This window comes from Scleropages formosus, chromosome 5 (assembly GCF_900964775.1).
Source record: "Scleropages formosus chromosome 5, fSclFor1.1, whole genome shotgun sequence".
Taxonomy (NCBI): Eukaryota; Metazoa; Chordata; class Actinopteri; order Osteoglossiformes; family Osteoglossidae; genus Scleropages; species Scleropages formosus.
Window position 1 is genome coordinate 30,935,020 of NC_041810.1, and position 20,245 is coordinate 30,955,264.

The 20,245-nt window shown below is 44.4% G+C and overlaps 1 protein-coding gene across 1 annotated transcript; it reads right to left on the bottom strand.

Moving 5' to 3' along the window:
• Positions 1–881: 881 nt before the first annotated feature.
• Positions 882–19,992, bottom strand: zdhhc1 (zDHHC palmitoyltransferase 1). Its single transcript, XM_029252218.1, has 10 exons — positions 19,806–19,992; positions 18,135–18,409; positions 16,967–17,142; positions 16,713–16,814; positions 15,262–15,386; positions 13,608–13,763; positions 10,260–10,445; positions 4,923–5,092; positions 4,423–4,519; positions 882–1,216 (listed from the first exon to the last, which is right to left on the bottom strand). The coding sequence occupies exons 1-10, from the start codon at positions 19,867–19,869 to the stop codon at positions 882–884; spliced, it is 1,686 nt and encodes a 561-aa protein (XP_029108051.1). The 5' UTR covers positions 19,870–19,992.
• Between the last annotated feature and the right edge of the window lie 253 nt (positions 19,993–20,245).

Genomic DNA, 20,245 nt, shown 5'->3' on the forward strand with positions numbered 1-20,245 from the left:
CAGCATTATCGCTGAGACAATGCGCAGACAAGGCATGAGGGAAGGCGGGGCCACATGCTTTCTGTTTAAATACCTTTGCGTACCTTGGCATTCAGAAATAGTGTACAGAGTATGGAGTGATAGATTTTGCAGGAGGGTGATGACATGAAAAAATGGGCCCTTTCAATTTGCAATGTAAGCATTTCATTTAACACGGTGCACTTTGGACACGACGATCAGTTGGGCACCATTAAGAGGGATATACTTCTGGGTGGCTGAGGATTGGGTTAGGGTTCGAAGCTGATTCGGTCTGTGAGAAGTTAGACCAAAGGTGTGTGTTTCAGGTGTGTTGATGACTCTAAATTTTCATTTGTGTTTGTTACACTGCTGTGGTGTAACATACCGCTTTTAGTGTGTTGTAAATAACACTACAGGTCATCGGGGAAAAGCTGTCAGCTGAAAACAAATCATGAATTAAAAGTCCAGTGAAATGAGAATCACTTTCTATAGCTAGACTGACCAGTGCGATTAAAAAAACATGATTTTACCATCAGTCAAGACATTGATACATGTACAACTGCAGGTTATGTTTTATAAAGTTATACCAACAATTACTTTCACGAAAATAAAAATAATATAAAAGTTAAGGTGTGCCGGTAGCAAATAAAGTTTCTTAGAAAAATATCCTTTGGTATTCACAAAATCTGTACAGTTAATGAAATAATTACATTAATATTTAAATAACAATTCTTTCAAATAAATTAATGCACCAAAAAAAAGTGAACGAAAACATTTTGACACAATTTTATGCAAGTTATGCAGAGATAATATGACCACACTGTAGAGATGATGAGGAATGGAGAGAGGCATGACAGTGTCGAGCCCTCCCCCCAAAAGACTCCCTATAGTGGCGGGGTACCTCTTCTGAAGCTGATGCTCTTCTTGCCCTCTTCCATCTGACCGAGCTCCTCGACAGCACCCACTGGCTCCCCGCTGCTCTTGCTAACATACACATCGGGTCCCTGGGCAGCAATTTCCAACTTGGCCGCCTTACCTGACCTCGGTGCACTGACCGTCCTTTTGGCCCTAGGCTGGGGAGAGGGTAAGAGCTGCGTGGCAACGGAAAATGGGGAATGCTGGGAGGCCGGGGCAGGGTCAGCTGTCCTGGGGGTCCTATGCTTGGCTAGGGAGGCACTGCCCAGTTGCGCCAGCACCACAGGGACCTCCTCCAGGGACTCTGCGGAGTCAGAGTTACACTTAGCGGTCCGGCCGGCTACCCGCATGAGGGCTAACAGGGGTAGGGACATGTGAGCAGGGAATGCTGGGAAAAGGAGACCATACTTCACGGGAGCCACATGGGGGTCTACATGATGGAAGAACAGGGAAACAACCAAAGGAGGTTGGATTCAAACACGGAGCTATGAAGACCACGAGAGTGATGGGCCACAGGGTTAGGGCTGACCCTAACTTTAACCCTAAAATTTACTATCCACACACATCCTATAGTAAACAAAAGTTTGGCTGTTCACATCACATTGACCATAAAAGCCAGTGCAGCCTTACAGTATTTTAGCCTCATGCAGTCTCAGTAAACAGGACTTACCCTTCTGGCTACAGTAGAGTGCAGACTCTATTAAATGTGGGTGCTGTTTAAATCCCTGCAGTATCACGCCCTGCAGGATCACGCCCCCACAGCCTTTGTAGCTTAACAAGGGATTTTGTTAATGGGCTCTTTCTAAACTGTCATGATAGCAATAAATATATGCTTTGTGATTTTTTCCATACATACATATTTTATGTTTTGTTGTAAAAATGATGTTTTTCACTGGGCTGAATAAGATCAGTCCGTGGTGTCTGGGTTTCCCATATGTTGTGCATCACTACAATTTTAAACTTTGAAAAGAACCCTATAAATTGTTGTCTGGTCCAAATAGCTTGTCTTCCGATCACCAAGTTCAAAGAGGTCTGCACTATATCAGCAGTTAACTGTTATTTTGACTGAATCTACATCACACACACACACCATCTGAAGCCGCATATCGCATGCGGGGTCGCGGGGAGCCGGAGCCTAACCCAGCAGCACAGGACGCAAGGCAGGAGGGGGAGGGGACACCAGTCCATCACAAGGCACCCCAAGTGGGACTCGAACCCCAGACCCACGGGAGAGCAGGACCCAGTCAAACCTACTGCGTCACCACACCCCTCTTGACCGAATCTACTAATCTATAAATGTAAAATTTCATTTGACTGTTTCTACATAGCGGGGTGCGGTGGTGCAGTGGGTTGGGCCACAGTCCTGCTCTCCGGTGGGTCTGGGGTTCGAGTCCCGCTTGGGGTGTCTTGCGACGGACTGGCGTCCCGTCCTGGGTGTGTCCCCTGCCCCTCTGGCCTTACGCCCTGTGTTACCGGGTAGGCTCCGGTTCCCCCGTGACCCCGTATGGGATGAGCGGTTCTGACAATGTGTGTGTGTGTGTGTGTGTGTGTTTCTACATAGGGGGGCGCAGTGGCGCAGTGGGTTGGACCAGGGTCCTGCTCTCCAGTGGGTCTGGGGTTCAAGTCCCACTTTGGGGTGCCTTGTAACGGACTGGCGTCCCGTCCTGGGTGTGTCCCCTCCCCCTCCGGCCTTACTCCCTGTGTTACCGGGTAGGCTCTGGTTCCCCGTATGGGACAAGCGGTTCTGAAAATGTGTGTGTGTGTGTGTGTGTGTGTGTGTGTGTGTGTTTCTACATAGGGCACAAAAGTCCAATCACTTCACTGCACAAAACACATCACACTGGCTTTTCAAGTCATAAACACAACCGTTACCAGATCTTTGTCTGCAGTTCTTTTTGTTTGTAAATATAAAGTGTACTTTAACCAAAAAAATCATAATCATCAATAAAAGCGTAAAAATACAGACATCTCCCAACACATTTGCAAGTCAAGTTTTGCAAAGAGCTGAAACAGCGCTACAGCAAAGAAAAATATACTCCAAGCGTTCTTATTTTAATATTTTTATTAACTCTGAACTGCATTAAAATTAGTTTGTAAAAAAAAAAATAAAAAAATTTGGTTTCCGCAATATTCTACTCAGTGCAGACTGATCATTTTCATGAAACTGTGCAACATCCCTCATCTCATTACTGATCACTCACACCAGACACAAGTGGTAAACACAGTGGAAGCGAGTTAAATTATGATGCTTCCACACTCCTATTTTGTTTGGGTATACTTTACTGGTAATTATAGGCAGGCTGCATGAATTTAGGTCACATTAACTCTGCTATAGAAAGAAATTTTTCAGAACAGATGAATGAAGAAAATGCAACTTAAAAACAATCTGAAAAATAAATTTTATTTTGATTTTATTTTAGTTCAAAAATCCGTAACGCCACCATTTATAACACGAAAAACCTGTGTGTTACTAAGAATAACGCAAACTGATTAAAAACGGGACACAAAGTAACTGACACACGAAACACACTTACGCACCATCATAAGAGAAAACAGCACACAGAAATAAATGAAAACTTTCATACTTTACTAGTACAACCCACTTACATTTATTTATTTAGCCAAAGCAATTTACAATTATTTGCCCATTTACAGAGCTGGGTAATTTTATTGGAGCAATTTAGGGTAAGTACTTTGCTCAAGGGACTATAGCCAGAAGACAGATTCAAACCTATAACCTGCAGGCCCAAAGGCAGCTGCTGTAACCACTCTCCTACCAGCTGCCACTTAGCATAGCATAGCATAGCATAGCATAGCTAGTTCACTTGTGATGGAAGTTGCTTATGTGTCGAATGAAGACACTAAAACCACTTGCCCAAGACTGCTATCACAGATACTGACATGTGTAAACAAGCCTGCTTTACTGAGATTTATCCACTCCGATATTCACCCTCAGTGTTAGCACAATATGTCTAATAATTGTCTCCCCAGCTCACATGGCTGGGTGCATTAACCCACAAACTCCTGAGAAAAGAATCACTCAAACAACTTATTATTAGGTCACCTTCTACCACACACACACACACACACATTTTCTGAACCGCTTGTCCCATACGGGGTCACGGGGAACCGGAGCCTACCCGGGAACACAGGGGCATAAGGCCAGAGGGGGAGGGAACACACCCAGGACGGGACGCCAGTCCATCACAAGGCACCCCAAGCGGGACTTGAACCCCAGACCCACCGGACAGCAGGACTGTGGTCCAACCCACTGCGCCACCGCACCCCCCACCTTCTACCAGAAATGGTGTATTAATGATCAGTATGTGCATTGCTGTACTAAGCAATGCTGTACCATTTGGTGTTTAAACCATGCGCTGAAAACCACCCAATGGCCAGATGTAGAGGGGGTGGTGAGTGGACTGAAAAGAGGATGATGTGTACATGAAGGACAGACCTTTGTAACCTCTGTGTGTGCAGGTAAGGGAGGTCACGGCACTTCCTTCCTACCTGGTTCCGGAGGAAACCCTCTCCCGGTGCTGCTCTCCATCAGTCTGTCTTTGGTAACTTCTGCTGGAACTTGACGAACTTTCTTTTTCTTCTTTCTCTGTGAGGCATAAAACAGGTGCGTGTGACAGCATGGCCTGTATGTGTACCCAATGAAATTCAATCACCTGCATGATTTTGTGATCAATTAAGGTTGGGGGGGGCATGGTGGTGCAGCAGGTTTGGCCAGAGTCTGCTGTGTGGTGGGTCTGGGGGTCGATCCCCGCTTTGGGTGCCTTGTAGTTGGCATACCGTCCTGGGTGTGTCCCCTCCCCTCTCGGCCTTGTGTCCTGGGTTGCCGGGTAGGCTATGGCTTGCAGCGACCCCGCTCAGGACAAGCGGTTATAGAGGTAATTAGGGTTAGTGTTGGTTAGGGTCAAAGGGATGGTTTAGGCCCCCACTAACCTCCTTAGGGTTCCTGCATGTTTCCATAGGGGATTTCTACACATTTAATTCGCCATTACCTGCTTCTTGGCTTGACCATTTGGCTGGAGCTCAGCTGACATTATGGGGACACGTTCCCTCTCAGCCGCCACGACAGACAAGTTCCTCACTGCTCCGTTGCCGCACATCCTGGGTAACATCCAGTACGAGTTACAGAGATAGGGGTCAGAGGAAAAGAGACAACAGATGACTAGGGCACATTAAATCAATACACTGCAAACCCATTTATGAAAAAATATATAAATATATATGTACCTGTATATCCATAAGTACAGGAAACAATAAATACAGTATAAAATTCATTTGCCTTGTAACCGTTTCACTGCTCCAACCAAGCTGTCAAAACCACCATGGGCTGAAAACAGCAGCTATGGAAGACACCTCATAGAGAGCATTTTCAATGACATGCAGTTTGCTTACCACACTTCACGTAACAAATACCCCATCTCATGCTGGACACATCGAGGGACCTGATCCTACTGCATTTTTTAATTTGTCTTTCTGTCATTAAAGCGGTCTCATTTAAACAGGTTTGTTCTGTATTGGCTTAATGATTTTTTCATAGCTTTTTTATTATTTATAGGGAAAGCAGTTCACCAAGTGGTTAGAGCTGTTGCATTGCAATCAAAAGACCCAAGTTCGAACCCCCAGTGCAGGGTGTTTTAACGCTCAGCTTACGGACAAAAATGAAAATGGACATCTATTCATAACTAGTTTTGTTTGTAAATGCAAAGTCATTTTAACTAGTAAATGGCAATGAATAAAAGAATTAAGAATTAAGAAGCTTAATAAGAGATTTCCCATGATTTATTTGCAGGATTCCTTCCGTAAGAATCCCACGTATAGTTACAAGATATCAAAAATAGTGGTCAAGACTGTTTAGTAGTTTAGTAGACGACCAATAGCACAGCGGTTGAAAAGCTGCACTACACTCATTGCGGGTGGTGTGTTATGTTACACACACTACGGAACTGGGTGTTGAAATCTTGCATTTACCCGGCTCTACACGGATGCAGTCAAAGACAGTGTTTACAAAGACAACATTCCCAAAATGATGACATAAAAGAAAAAAGAAAGTCTTAAACAAGCAGCTTTTAGACTAAATACAGTCTTTAACTGTTTAATTTGCCGAAGTCAATCAATTATACACAGTGATGGACTATGCTTGTTTTTACCACAACTTATTCAAGTCATGGGAAAAGAATTTGATATATTGTATTTTGTTTCTGGAAGGGAAACAGTCACCATAGCAACCTCTGGTTCGTTTGCTTTGTCATCGTTGTTATGAACTGTTATGAAATTTCTGGTAGCGCAAAATGTGTGTCCGCTAACTTTGTATTATGAAACTCTCAGTAGCCAGTTTAAACTTTTTAACAGGAAATTCTGGATCAGTAAGAAGTCTCAACACTTGCAAATTCTAAATGCAACAAAAAAAGAAAAAAAAAAAACTATTTTAATTATATTTAATGCTACAATTAAATCTAAATGGGGGATTGAGTGCACAACAAATCTGGGAGCTGTGATTTCCTACCCCTCTTCATAATCTGTGACCACTGCTCTATGACAATGGGTCAACTTTTACATATACTTACCCTCTATAGCTGGATAATCTTTACTGTATCAATTCAGGGTAACTACAATGACTGAGAGCACTAGAGAGGATCTGAACCTGCAACCTTCGGCTCCAAAGGTAATAGCTCTAACTGCTACACTTCCTGCTGCCCCTGACATAAAGGCACCGCAGTGCTGCCTCGGAGCCATGCGGCCCCCGTTAAGTGCTTAGCGAAACAGCCTCCACCTACGGAAACTTACTCTGTTCCCCCAGCTGCGGACGTAGTGACCAGGTCCACCGCATCCCTTTCGGCACCCCTGTATCCTAGGGACCCCATGTCACTCACATCCTGGCATGGGAGTGAGAAAAACATGTTTCCCCATAATTCAAACCCAGGTCACCAGGGTCTGTACACAGAGCTGAGAGCTACATCACCAAACAGTACATTGTCACATGTGGGACAAGACTTGGTCAAAAACGTTCCAAAATACCTGCACGATGAAGCCACTAGAATAAGGGCAAATGATTCCATCATTCACTAACAACATGTCTCATCAAGTTTAAACTTCACATCTTGGCGCAGAATGAAAAGAGTTGAGTTTTACTGCACTGCATGTCCTCAATTCAAAATGAAACGCTCTGTCTCAGACTTTTCTAGAATTCAAATTTAAATGTAATCAATATTACTAAAGCTATCATTTTTATTACATGCAATAAATACAATACTTATTTTTGACCTATTATTTATGTATGTGAGGAGGTGAGGAGGTGCAGTGGCACAGTGGGTTGGACTAGGTCCTGCTCTCAGGTGGGTCTGGGGTTTGAGCCCTGCTTGGGGTGCCTTGTGATGGACTGGTGTCCCGTCCTGGGTGTGTTCCCTCCCCCTCTAGCCTTATGCCCTGTGTTGCCAGGCTAGGTTCTTGCTCCCTGTGACCCCCAATGGGACAAGTGGTTTAGACAGTGTGTGTGTATTTCAGGCATATTTACATATTATTTTTATATGATCTAGCTTACTTATTTTAACATACGGACTATAATACAAACAATACAATATGAATACATACAATCGTATTTTATACAATAATACACACAATACATTATTCATAAAAGCTAAAGGAATATGAACATGACCTTTTATTCAGCATGCAGGAGATGAAGATGATATTAAATGCTCTGTCATGTAAAATATATTTTAAACCTGCAATATAGGTTTATAGGGACAATAAGACGATGAGACAACAGCTCTCACTTGTACTTATTACTGAAAAGAGCAAAAATGTTGCTCAGAATTCAGTTCGAGTTTTGCCTCTCGCTCTCGTGGGCCAAGGCAACGATAACAGGGACGACCCAACAGTTTGCATAACTGAAATAACTCAAAACTTGCTTCTCCTGTAAAAGGACAAAGAGAGAGAGACGTGAAGAATGAGCAGAGTGAAAGGGAATGTCAATGTCTTTGTTCACCTCGCAAAAGCTTATCTGTAACTGGGGTTATTTTTTTTTTTTTTTTAAAATATATGGTCATAAATCATAGTCATACTAAGTCAACCAGAAAAAAATGTTACATCATTTATTTCCTGCTAAATAAATCTAGTTCAGAACTCTGACATTCCGTGTCAGATATGTGTATGCATGTGTATATTTCCTCTTTTCTTTTCTAGGGTTGACATTTATTTATTACTACCATTTTATTAGCCCAGGTGGGACGGGGCTGTTCGTTGTAAAACGTTTATAATGAAAATAAATTTTAAAAATTAATGACCAAAAAAGACTAGCTGAGAAGCTCACGGCAGGAGTCGAACCTGAGCTTTGCGTCGAGCCATCGGATGGCAGTCCTATCAAACACGGGCATCTCGCAGTGCAAAATCAGTGCTTTCGACACTGTGTGATGAGCGATGTTACAGTAACGTACAGGCATGTTATAATTCAAACATTCCCGGAAACATTTGCAGCATTAATACTTGGATTCTGCTAAATGGAGTTGACCGCACTTTCCTACGAAAAGGCCGCTTGTGTCGGCTTGCTCTCTGCTGCCCTGAGATATGATGAGCCGTCAAATACGCGGCGACGGCTCTGGGTTTGGCGTCTGTAGCCCAGCGACATCGCCGCTGCCATCCGTACTATAAATTACCCCCATTACCCTCCGTGTCTAACAGCTGTTGGTGAGAACACAACCTGCCACCTGTTCCTTGCCATTTAAAGCAAGACCCAACCAACAAGCACCCGGCCGCCCACAAAAAGATCCTCTCCAAGTCCCGAGGACAAGCTGAAGGTTCCCATGACTGCAGACTCAAACGGTCTTTGTTCTTTATCCTGAAAATCACCGCAAGGAGGGACTGAGTGGAACCAACCAATTTTTTTTTTTTTTGGACATTTCTGTGGCTTGTCAAATATTACTATTTGAAAACAAAAAAAAAGCAAATGAATGCCAATATTCTAGTGACATTCAAAGTCAAACACAGTTTATGCACTGCATGTCAACTATTCATCTACTTTTTGACCTTTTTGTTACATCAACATTAGTAACAAACACATTGACTGAGGCTGCTAGTCCCGAGCAGGTCACAGTGAGCTGGAGCTTAACCCACCAACACAGGGCGGAGGGGGAGGAGACACACCCAGGACAGGACACCAGTCCATCACAAGGCACCCCAAGCAGGACTCGAACCCCAGACCTACCAGAGAGCAGGCACACGCCAAGCCTGCTGCACCACCACCACCCTCTACTAGTAAATGGACTGGGGAATTTTCAAAGTTATTTCTGTAAATGAAAGCAGCGAAAGACAGATTCTTTTTAAATACACTCAGCTCAAAAAAACAACCTTACAATGACGTAAACTCATAAAATAATTTTAAAAACTTATTATGTCGAAATTTCCGAAATTTTGGAAATATTTATAACGCAATATTTTGGTTTAACGTGCCGGCTGCACATTTAGGTTGCTGTTGGCCAGCTGGGATCCCACTGCTACATACTCTGACAGTGTCAGTCATTTGAGGCAAAGGTTGCAGGGTTGAATCCCATCTCCAGCTGTAGTACCCTTGAGCAAATTATTTACCCTAAATTGCTCCAGTAAAGTAACCCAGCTACAGAAATGGGTAAAAAATTATAGGTTGATTAATATTTAAGTCACTTTGGAGAAAAGCATCAGCTAAAGGAGTTCACGACCTCACTGGCCATTCTGTCACATTGTATCGGGTCACACGAGATCCTGATCTCATATTTCATGGAGGGTGGAGGTGAGTGTTGAGGCTTAAAGGAAGTTATATCCATGACCCTCACAGGTGTGTTAATGATCACAGTCCATCTCAGACATCTCAAACACCCTCAGTTTGAATTCTCAAAAATGAACGCTCACACAAGGTGTAGGGCATGAAATACCTCCTGTTCCAGAGTCATTCCCAAGCCCACCATCCATCCATGTAAACTGTTTCGGTTTTCCACTATTACTTCACTCATTTGGTTTTATTGCGTCACTCTGTATTGCTTTGGGTGATGGTGCGGTGGTGCAGCGGGCTTGGACGGGTCCTGCTCTCTGGTGGGTCTGGGGTTCGAGTCCTGCTGGGGGTGCCTTGTGATGGACTGGCGTCCTGTCCTGGGTGTGTCCCCTCCTCCTCCAGTCTTGCACCCAGTGTTGGCGGGTTAGGTTCCGGTTTGCTGCGACCCCCGCTTGGGACAAGTGGTTTTAGACCATGTGTCTGAATTGAATTGAACTTTGCTGCCAATCATGAGATGCCTGATCACCCTTTTTACCATACCTGAGTCCTTCTATTTCTCTAGTGGCTATTTTATATCATATCTGTGCACCAAAATTTGCCCGGTTTAAAGAGGTGCCACCTGCGTTCCCCCACTGGGATGGACAGCATCGTACCTTGGGCAGGCTGGCCTTGGGGAGTGAGCTGTCATTGTCAGGGACACTTCCGCTGGATCTTTGGGGGTCCTGACGGTGCCGTTGAAGGACGATGTAGTCGTATGTGCTCAGTCTGTTCCACACTGGATGGACAGAGAATACATGGAAATCATATGTTTGTGTGAGTGTTTGTATATAAAAACCTCATACATATATACACATACATCCATACATACTGTATAAATACCTACACACATTGACAGAGACACACAGGCATATATATGTATATAGACGTTCAGTTTCAATAACTAATTCAACAACCAATTTCAAAAACTTTCAATAACTTTTTCTGAGAAGGTAATGGTGATCTAGAGCCTATTCTGGAAGCATTGAGTGCGAGGCTGAGTGGGGTATGGGATGTCATTGCATTGCAGGGTGTCTTTCTCTCTCTCGCCCTCTCTCGCTCTCTCTCTCTATATATATATATATATAACTGTCTGGGAATCTATATCTATATATATTATATATGTAGGGGGGTGCAGTGGTGCAGTGGGTTGGACTGGGTCCTGCTCTCCGGTGAGTCCGGGGTTAGAATCCCGCTGGGGGTGTCTTGCGACAGACTGGCGTCCTGTCCTGGGTGTGCCCCCTCCCCCTCACGCCCTGTGTTGCCAGGTAGGCTCCGGTTCCCTGCGACCCCGTATGGGACAAGCGGTTCAGTGTGTGTGTGTGTGTGTGTGTGTGTGTGTGTATTTATATAGGGGGCGCGGTGGGTTGGACCAGGTCCTGCTCTTCGGTGGGTCTGGGGTTTGAGTCCCGCTTGGGGTGCCTTGCAACGGACTGGCGTCCCGTCCTGGGTGCCTCCAGCCTTACGCCCTGAGTTACCGGGTTAGGCTCCGGTTCCCCCCAACACCGTATGGGACAAGCGGTTCAGAACATGTGTGTGTGTATATTTATATAGACTCCCAGACAATTCCTTGGCCCCGGGTGTCCCAAATGAAAACATATCCAGCAAAATATTTGCAAAACTGTCTTGCCAAAAACTGTCAGATTTTCTCCAAAAATCTTAGCACCACCAACAATGACCAACACAAACAACACATTCTCCTGTCTAGAGATAAACACACACACGCTGTCTGAAGCCGCCTGTCCCAGGCAGCGTCGCGGCACACTGGAGCCTAACCCGGCAACAGGTTAGGGCGCAGGGCTGGAGGGGGTGGGGACACACCCAGGGTGGGATGCCAGTTCATCACAGGGCACCCCAGATGGGACTCAAACCCCAGACCCAATAGAAAGCAGACACAGGCCAAATCCACTGCACCCACCCCCCCGTTCCCAGAAAAAAAACAAAACACAGTAAACACAAAAACAGCTTCAAAGCACAACTAACATCCGCAACCGAAATTGACCTTAAAATAACACTAAATTCGATAAACAGCGACAATCTCCTGCAGTTAACAATATAGCGCTGCACTAAAAACAACAGTATTATAAAAGGCTTCACTTTGAGTCAGTCCCGTTTGTTCCTGGTACCACTTCCACAGAAGGTGAATGTATGCACAGTGCAAATGTACAACTTGTTGACGTATTCGCATGTGATATTTTGTCCGCGCCCAGTGATTAAGAGGCGACAATCGGCAAGGTCAACACACACTTTCAGTTTCGTTTCATTTCTTTCGGGTCTGTTTGCATCCGCAAGCACCTGTGGCCTGCGTGTGGAGCGAGCAGCGCTGTCGCAGATTAGAAAAACATATTTCATGTCAATATGAAACAGTTTGTGGCCTGCAGCAGCAACTGCCTTCGCACCCAGAGCCAAAAAATTACGCAAAATTGCTCTGATGCCTGAAATGGGAAATATGTCTGTACATGTACTTGCAATAAATAACAGTGACAGTTTAGATAAAATATTACTCAAGCGGAATTAAGATGAAAGGGAGAGGCCAATGTATTCTGGATGAGTGATCATCTGTGACACCTATGTGTTGCATCATCAGCCTGTCACACAGGTGAACCAGTTAAACTGTTTCTGTTGCACCACCTGGTGGTGGGACTTGGTCTTGCACATGACTTAAATCTCAGACTGAAGAGATTTACATTTATTCACTTAGGAGATGCTTTTCCCCAAAGCAGCTTCCAATGAACTCTGTGTAGTGTTACCAGCCCACACACCTTATTCACTGTGGTAACTTACACCGCTAAATACACTACTTACAATGGCTCACTCATCCATACATCAGTGGAACACACACACACTCTCTCTGTCACTCACATAATGCAGGGGACCCTGAACAGGTTGTCTTTGGACTGTGGGAGGAAACCAGAGCACAAAGCGAAAACCCACAAAGACACAGGGAGAACATGCAAACGCCACACAGACTGCACAGGGATCGAATCCACATTCTCTCACACCACCCAGGCACTATGAGACAGCAGCACTACTTGCCGTGCTACCATGTCACCCTATTTAGTTATGTATTTATATATTAGTATTTATGTGGGCGGGGGTACAGGAACGCACACAGAGCTTACCGAACACCTTTTTCAATGTTCACAACACGGATGCGTTTCAGCAGAATGCCTTAAATCAGCGCGTAAGTGTGTTATATCAGCTGTGACATAAATTCAAAGATCACGTGACAATAATGTCATACTGCTTGGACCAACAGCAAAGGTGAAACACCGAGTGGAATTAATAGCGCCGCACGGAAGGGGATAAAATGACGATCGTCAGGAGCCCCAAAGGTCCACGAAACAATCAGTACGCACACATTAAAAAAAAAAAAAAAAAAACAAATTAGAGAGTAAAATTAAAGTAGGCAATTAAAAGCAGAAACTAGAATGTGCACATGCCCATTCATATATGCACACAGAACAATTAATTCCACACACTCAAAAAAAGGACCAGAAATGCAATAATGGAACCACGGTTTAAAAAAGGGAAACACGTGGCATGATGGATGGCAAATTAACAAAAAGGTGTATTATTATTATTATTATTACTATTATTATTATAATTATTATTATTAATGATGACATCATTTCTGGAAAATGAGGTCTGTCGACCAGAAATTCAAAAAAGAATTGCAGAAGTCGTTTTAATAGCTAGGAACAAAGTTGGTTAAAAGGCGTAACACAACAGTAGGTGATCATCTACGCTTTATAATTACTTGACGGATAATTATAACGTGCTGCCAGTTTTGGAGAGGAGCAGCAACAACGGAGAAGTGTCTGAAACACGGCCCAGAGGTTAAGCGGGAATGAAGCAGATATTACGTTGTCTGCGTGCACTCGGATGAGGTGGTACTCACTGAGGTACACGTGAAAGCCCAAGAGATGGGCCAGCAGGAGGACAGAAACGAGCCCCAGAGTGACGGTGATGCTGGCCAGGGCCGGGAGGGCCGGTCCCACTCCGGAAACAGGGACCGCTGGTAGAAACACAAACCACACCGCAGTCCTGTTGTTCACTGTATGAAAACCGGAAAACAGGGTACGATTACCATACTGTGCTGTGCGATGACAACGATTTCTGTCCGCTCATATAGCGTGAAACCCGTCCACACTGAGACCGGAATTACGGATCTGTTCACGTCGCCCATGGAAGAAATGCAGTCGGCTGGTTTAGTTGTGGGAGAGGAGTAGAAAAAGACGCAAAAAAACATGAAAACATGGCAATACTGCAGAAGGAAGCCAGCCCAGGCAGCACTCACAGCACAAACACACACACAGACACACACACTGCTTATAACCGCTTGTTACATACGGGGTCGCGGCGAACCGGAGCCTAACCCGGCAACACAGGGCGCAAGGCTGAAGGGGGAGGGGACACACCCAGGACGGGACGCCAGTCCACCGCAAGGCACCCCAAGCAGGACTCGAACCCCAAAACAAGCCCCAGCCAAACCCGCTGTGCCACTGTGCCCGCCCCCAGCACAGCATAATGGGAAAAAATGCTGTTGTATTGAATAATGAACCTGTTATATGTAACACTGATATATTTTTACAAGCCTTTGTAAAGACTTACATTTATACTTATTTATGTATCTGATGCTTTTCTCCAAAGCAATGTATAATGTTAAGCAACTTACAGTTACATAAACCTGGGCAAGCACCTTACTCAACAGTACAACAAGTGAAAATGGGATTCAAACCAGGAACCTTTGAGTCCAAAGGCAGCAGCTGTAACCACTACACTCTCAGCTGGCCCCTACCATAAGGCACCAGGACTTTATTACATGAGGGCTTGGGCACACAGGGTTTGACAATCTAGAGCCAGTCCTGGGTAAAACAGTGGTACAGTACAGTACATTACAGTAGGGACGCCAGACTAACTGGACACCGACAAACAAGCAAAACTAGACTGATTTTATTTAAAACACATCTTTGGATTGCAGAAGATAACCACAGTAATTAGTGAGAGACTGTAAAGATGAATACAGCCACTTTCGAACCTACAGCCAGGGCAACCATGACCGTGAGGCTCCACCACCACCACCCCACTGCAGGACTTAATTCTTTAAAATCCTCCCAAAATCCCTCAAAAGCAGATTAATAAATGGTTCCAGGTACTGCTCCATAAAATTTTTGTGGCTGTTTGAAAAATAAGAAATTTTCAGAGTGACAAGCCATTTATAAGTCACAGCCTATTATTATTATTATTATTATTATTATTGTTGTTGTTGTTGTTGTTCTTGTTAATAATAACTTTTTAAATTAAACATTTTTTTAATTTATGAGCTGCTGTGGTCTTTGTACGCTTAACATGATTAAATTAGGAATTATGAAACAATAATTGTGTTCAAATGACAAAACTATTCTAAAACTATTTCAGATCCAAAAATGACTTATTTAATTTTCTTTAAGATGTATGTACTTTAATTCTAAACGATAAGCCTCAACCAGGAGGGAGACATAGTTCACGCTCCCCTAACAGCCAGGAGCCAAACAACCGAACCTGTGATTTACCTTGTACATGTTTATCAGAATGAAGCGATGAAGGATCCAAGAAGAACTTAATCAAAACATAACTGGCAACGATCACCACTAGCAACACCCCCAGCAGTGCCGAAATGACACTGTAGAGAAAAAGCCTGAAAGAAAGTGAGAAAGAAAAAGGATTAGAAAAAGAAAGATGCAAGTGGGCGTCACTAATTAATTATCCATTATCAATAATCAATTACATAGTAATTGTCTCACTCCGCCATATGAAGCAGCACATATTACTCAAGCAGCTGCATCTAGGCTTTTCTATTATTCAACAAATTTTTATTAAAAAGCATTAAACATTAACGAACATGTACATGTTTATCAAGCACTTACAAGATCAAAGGAGAACATGCATGATAAATAAATGATAAATTATGTATATCTGGAATGTGGTTTATAGACAACATGTTATTATATAGTATGTATAATATATGTGTAATATATAATTGCACAAACTATTACGTATACTGTATACAGCAGTAATAATTAGTTATTAATAATTAGATATTACTAATTATTTAACTAGCAAATTAATTATTAAAATAAAATTTCCTAAAAGGGCTTTTACAAGTCACTTCCTGAGCAATTATTTTTTTAAGTATGCGTTAAAAAGCAGTGCCCCAGTACAGTGCACAGCACACCACATGTACCATTTACAGTGGAAACCATACAGTTAAATGAAACGAAAATATCAAACATCCAGAAGGAATAAACTTTCGATGGAAAATTTCTGCGATTGATTATGGGACATGTGATGGAGATGACAGTCCTTCCAGGATGCTGAGGGTGGGTGCCCACACTGTCTCTCCACACGGGTCAAAAAGCAATGAGATGAACACCTGGGCTCTGGATGGTCTTGAGCTGAACACTGCTCACACTGTCCTTTGCACACACAGCGTGCAGGAGGTGACATCAGTGTATGAGTCACAAGGCAAAACTGGTGTCTCACAGCACCTGGGTGGTGTAAAAGGATGTGGGTTCGAACCCCGCTCAGTCTGTGTGGAGTTTGCATGGTCTGCGTGGGTTTCCTCCGGGTGCTCTGGTTTCCTCCCACATTCCAAAGACATGCTGTTCAGGTTCCCCCATAGTGCGTGAGTGACACAGAGAGAGTGTGTGTGTTCCACTGATGTATGGATGAGAGACCCAGTGTAAGTAGTGTATCTTAGTAGTCTTAAGGTGCTCTGGTTTCCTCCCACAGTCCAAAGACATGCTGTTCAGGTTTGCCCATAGTGTGTGAGTGACATAGAGAGAGTGTGTGTGTTCCACTGATGTATGGATGAGTGACCCAGTGTAAGTAGTGTATCTAGCAGTGTAAGTCATGGTGGTGAATAAGGTGTGTGGGCTGATAACACTAATAGAGTTCACTGGAAGTCGCTTGGAGAAAAGTGTCTGCTAAAGAAGTAAATGCAAAGCACAGGGTGTCGTCTCACCAGTAGTTCCTGCCGCCCACACAATTGTTGAGCCACCTGCAGTGGTGATCGAAGCTCGCCACACACTTATTGCAGGCACTGCAGTGTTTTGACTTGGGGCTCCTAGAAAACCGAACACACACTTCATCATTTCTTGTCCGTCCAAAACAGTGAGGGTGTGAAAACGAACTCAAGTGCAGAGGTTACACTGGCTGTTCCGTGTGCGAAATCCTCGCAGCGCACAGTCCACGTGTCCTTTTCCAGGCCCTACTTACACATCCACCTCGCAGAGGTAGCAGTGGCAGTTCTCGATGACGTGCGCGTGCTTGGTGCGGTCGAACTCCGGCACGGGTCCCCTGGAGCTCTTGGCCCTCACGTTGCCGTCGGCCGGGTCGACCGAGACGGCGCTGAGGTGGACGAACAGGTGGCAAGCGAACATGACGCCAGTGCACTGGGAGACAGTTAAGGATGACCATGGCCAGGAATGACAGTTATTCTGACTTCATTTTGGGGTTCGTGAAATAACTCGTGGATGAGCTCAACGCTGGGTACGGGATGTGGCGGGAAAAGTGGGGAAACACTGCGGAAATGCTCCTCCGCTGCTCTAAGGCTTTGTGCTTATTTTTGCATGTGGGTCTTGCACGTGATCGATTTGTGAAACTCATAAATTTTCATTTTTAATTAGATCAAAAATACTGTCAGTAGTTCTTCTCAAGGCCGCTCTTTGGCGGTTTTTGTTTTTTTCTTTTTTTATGTTTAATTATGTACAATGAAATATTTGCATTATAACTGTACTCTTGTACATCATTAATGTACACTTGGAACGTTTGAGTACTTTTGTCGTCATTTTGCCCACTGAACATTGCTACGGAGTTATTTGTATTCCTGGAGTTTGCATGTTTTCCCCGTGTCTGCGTGGGTTTCCTCCGGGTGCTCTGGTTTCCTCCCACAGTGCAAAGACATGCTGTCTGGATTTCACCCATGGTGTGTGAGTGACGGAGAGAGTGTGTTCCACTGATGTATGGATGAGTGACCCAGTGTAAGTAGTGTATCTAGCAGGGTAAGTCACCACGGTGAATAAGGTGTGTGGGTTGATAGTAACAATACAAGGAGAGCAAACACAGGCTTACAGAAGATTAACGCGGCAACTACACAGATATGATGCAAGCAGGGTCTAGATTAGTTTGAACCCTGAAGACTGAAATTGTGAGGTAGTAACATTACACACTGAGATATTTTGGACCTAAGAGCTGCACAGCAAAATTAGCAGAATTTAAATAAATAATGTGTGTTTGCTCACACAGCTCATCCTTTGTAATTTTCACTCAGACCCCATAGGGTTAGGGTTTAGTCCCTTTTGGGACTTCATCCAGAAACATCTTGCTGTGCTCCATCTAGCAAAGCCACCACTTGTCGGAGAGGTGAAGGTCAGTCTGAGGATACGATGTAGCCTGCAGGGATCCAGTGGGGGGGCAGTAGCGGCACGAAGACTCCGAACCCGACGGTGGCGAAGTAGACGTACAGCAGCCAGGCGAGCAGCTGAAAGGGGTGCGGAGGCCAGCTCCAGCCGTTCGTCCGGGCACATAGGGGCAGATCCCCTCTGCGAGGGCCACTCTCACTCACTGGGGCCGTGCGGTTTCGGTGCAGACTGCAGAGATCCATCTGGGAGGGAGGTGGGCTGTCAGCACACCTTCTGGATACAGCCATCGTGACTGGACCTTGATCAAAGAGATTTTTTTTTTACATTAATTCATAACATATTTGGCTTGAATCCAGACTCTCTGTAGCTACACTACACACACACACACTTTCTGAACTGCTTGTCCCATACAGGGTCACGAGGAGCCAGAGCCTAACCCAGCAACTCAGGGCATAACGCTGGAGGAGAAGGAGGAGGAGGGGACACACCCAGGATGGGACGCCAGTCCATCGCAAGGCACCCCAAGCAGGACTCAAACCCCAGACCCACCAGAGAGCAGGACCCAGTCCAACCCACTGCACCCCCCACATAGTTACATTAAGAGAGCTGTATTTATCTGATGCTTTTCTCTAAAGTAACTTACAATGTGAAGCTTACAGTTATTATGCATTTAAAGAGCTGAGTAATTTTACTGGAGCAATTTAGGGTAAGGACCTTGCTCAGGGGTACTAGAGCTGGAGATCAAACCTGTAACTTTTGGATACAAAGGCAGTAGCTCTAACCCCTACTCTATCAGCTGTTCCTAAAGAGTTTTCAGAGTGGGATTCGAACCCTGTCATTCAGACTCGCACTTTCAAGGGTCTCTTATTCATGTACTTATTTTTTTCCTTTATCTCCCCTCATATCTTTCAACATTTCATATCCTATCCATATCAAAAATTTCAAAGAAAACTGACACTAATGTTCAGTTGTCTTGTTCTCCATTTACAGTATCAATTCTGGATATGTACCTGATCATGGGTACTGCAGTAGGAGGTGGGACTGAACCAGGGTCTTCAAGTGCAAAGAGTGGCTCTAGCTAATATGACACCTACTGGTCAAATTAGTACTACTACTACTGGTAGTATTATTATTATTTCATCCATGCATTGTCAACAACTGCTTGTCCCACGCAGGGTCATGGTGGGCTGGGCCCTAGCAGCCCAGGGCCGGGGGACGCGCCCAGGGCGGGACATTGGTCCATCACAGGGCATCCTAGGGAGGGCTCGAACCCCCGACCCACCACACAGCGGGCACCAGCTGAACAGCTGCACTACCACACCCCCCCATAGTAGTAATAATAATAATAATATATTAATATTATTAAATTTATTAAATATATTATACTATATTAATTATATTTGTCTCAAATATAATCAATATAATTAAATATATTAATTTATTATTATTTTTGTTTTTATAAAAATTATTTTTCGTTTTATTATTATTATTATTATTATTATTATTATTATTATTATTATTAAAGGAACACTTCGATATTAATATTGTACCCCAATGTGGATTTCTCTCCATTGGTTACAGTTGTAGTTCCAGTTCGTGCACGTGGCGCCACGCAAAAGAAGACAAGCGCGCGCGTCGACCGCACCGCCGCAGTGCCCCCTCTCTCTTCGGGACGGGGATCGCCGGACAGTCACCTGAGAAAAGCAGCACCTGCGCTCGAGCTCCGCGCACCCTGACCCTCCTCCGCGCGCAGCACATCCCTGCAAGCCATGGTGTTTCGTTTAGCGACACCGATTAAGAGCTGTCATTGCTCAGTTTGGTACTGCGCTCAATAAATGTGAACGCAAACTTATGTCCGCAAGTCCCGGTTCTAATTCTCACACCGCCTCTTACCTGTTGCCGCGGAGACCTGGGGACTCTCGCATCCTATTGGACAGCTAAGGACCAGTACGGAAAATAGTGAGGGACAAAAGATGCAGCAAAAAAGAGTTTCACGCTCTCGCAATTCCGGTACTGCTACTCTCATTGGTTCTAACCGAGTTCCCATGGAAACTGCTGGATTCTTTTATTCTATTGGTTACAAGATGGACAGTACGGCAAATTGTGAGGGACAAAACGCTTAGAAGCAGCCTTT

Bases quoted from the DNA above. Each gene is read 5' to 3' on its own strand.
- zdhhc1 (XM_029252218.1), bottom strand. From the start codon at position 19,869: ATGTGCTGCGCGCGGAGGAGGGTCAGGGTGCGCGGAGCTCGAGCGCAG. The intron at 18,410-19,805 runs GTGACTGTCCGG...TCTTTGATCAAG, and splicing joins GCAGGTGCTGCTTTTCTCAG to GTCCAGTCACGATGGCTGTA. The intron at 10,446-13,607 runs GTGAGTACCACC...CTGTCCATCCAG, and splicing joins GGGCTTTCACGTGTACCTCA to TGTGGAACAGACTGAGCACA.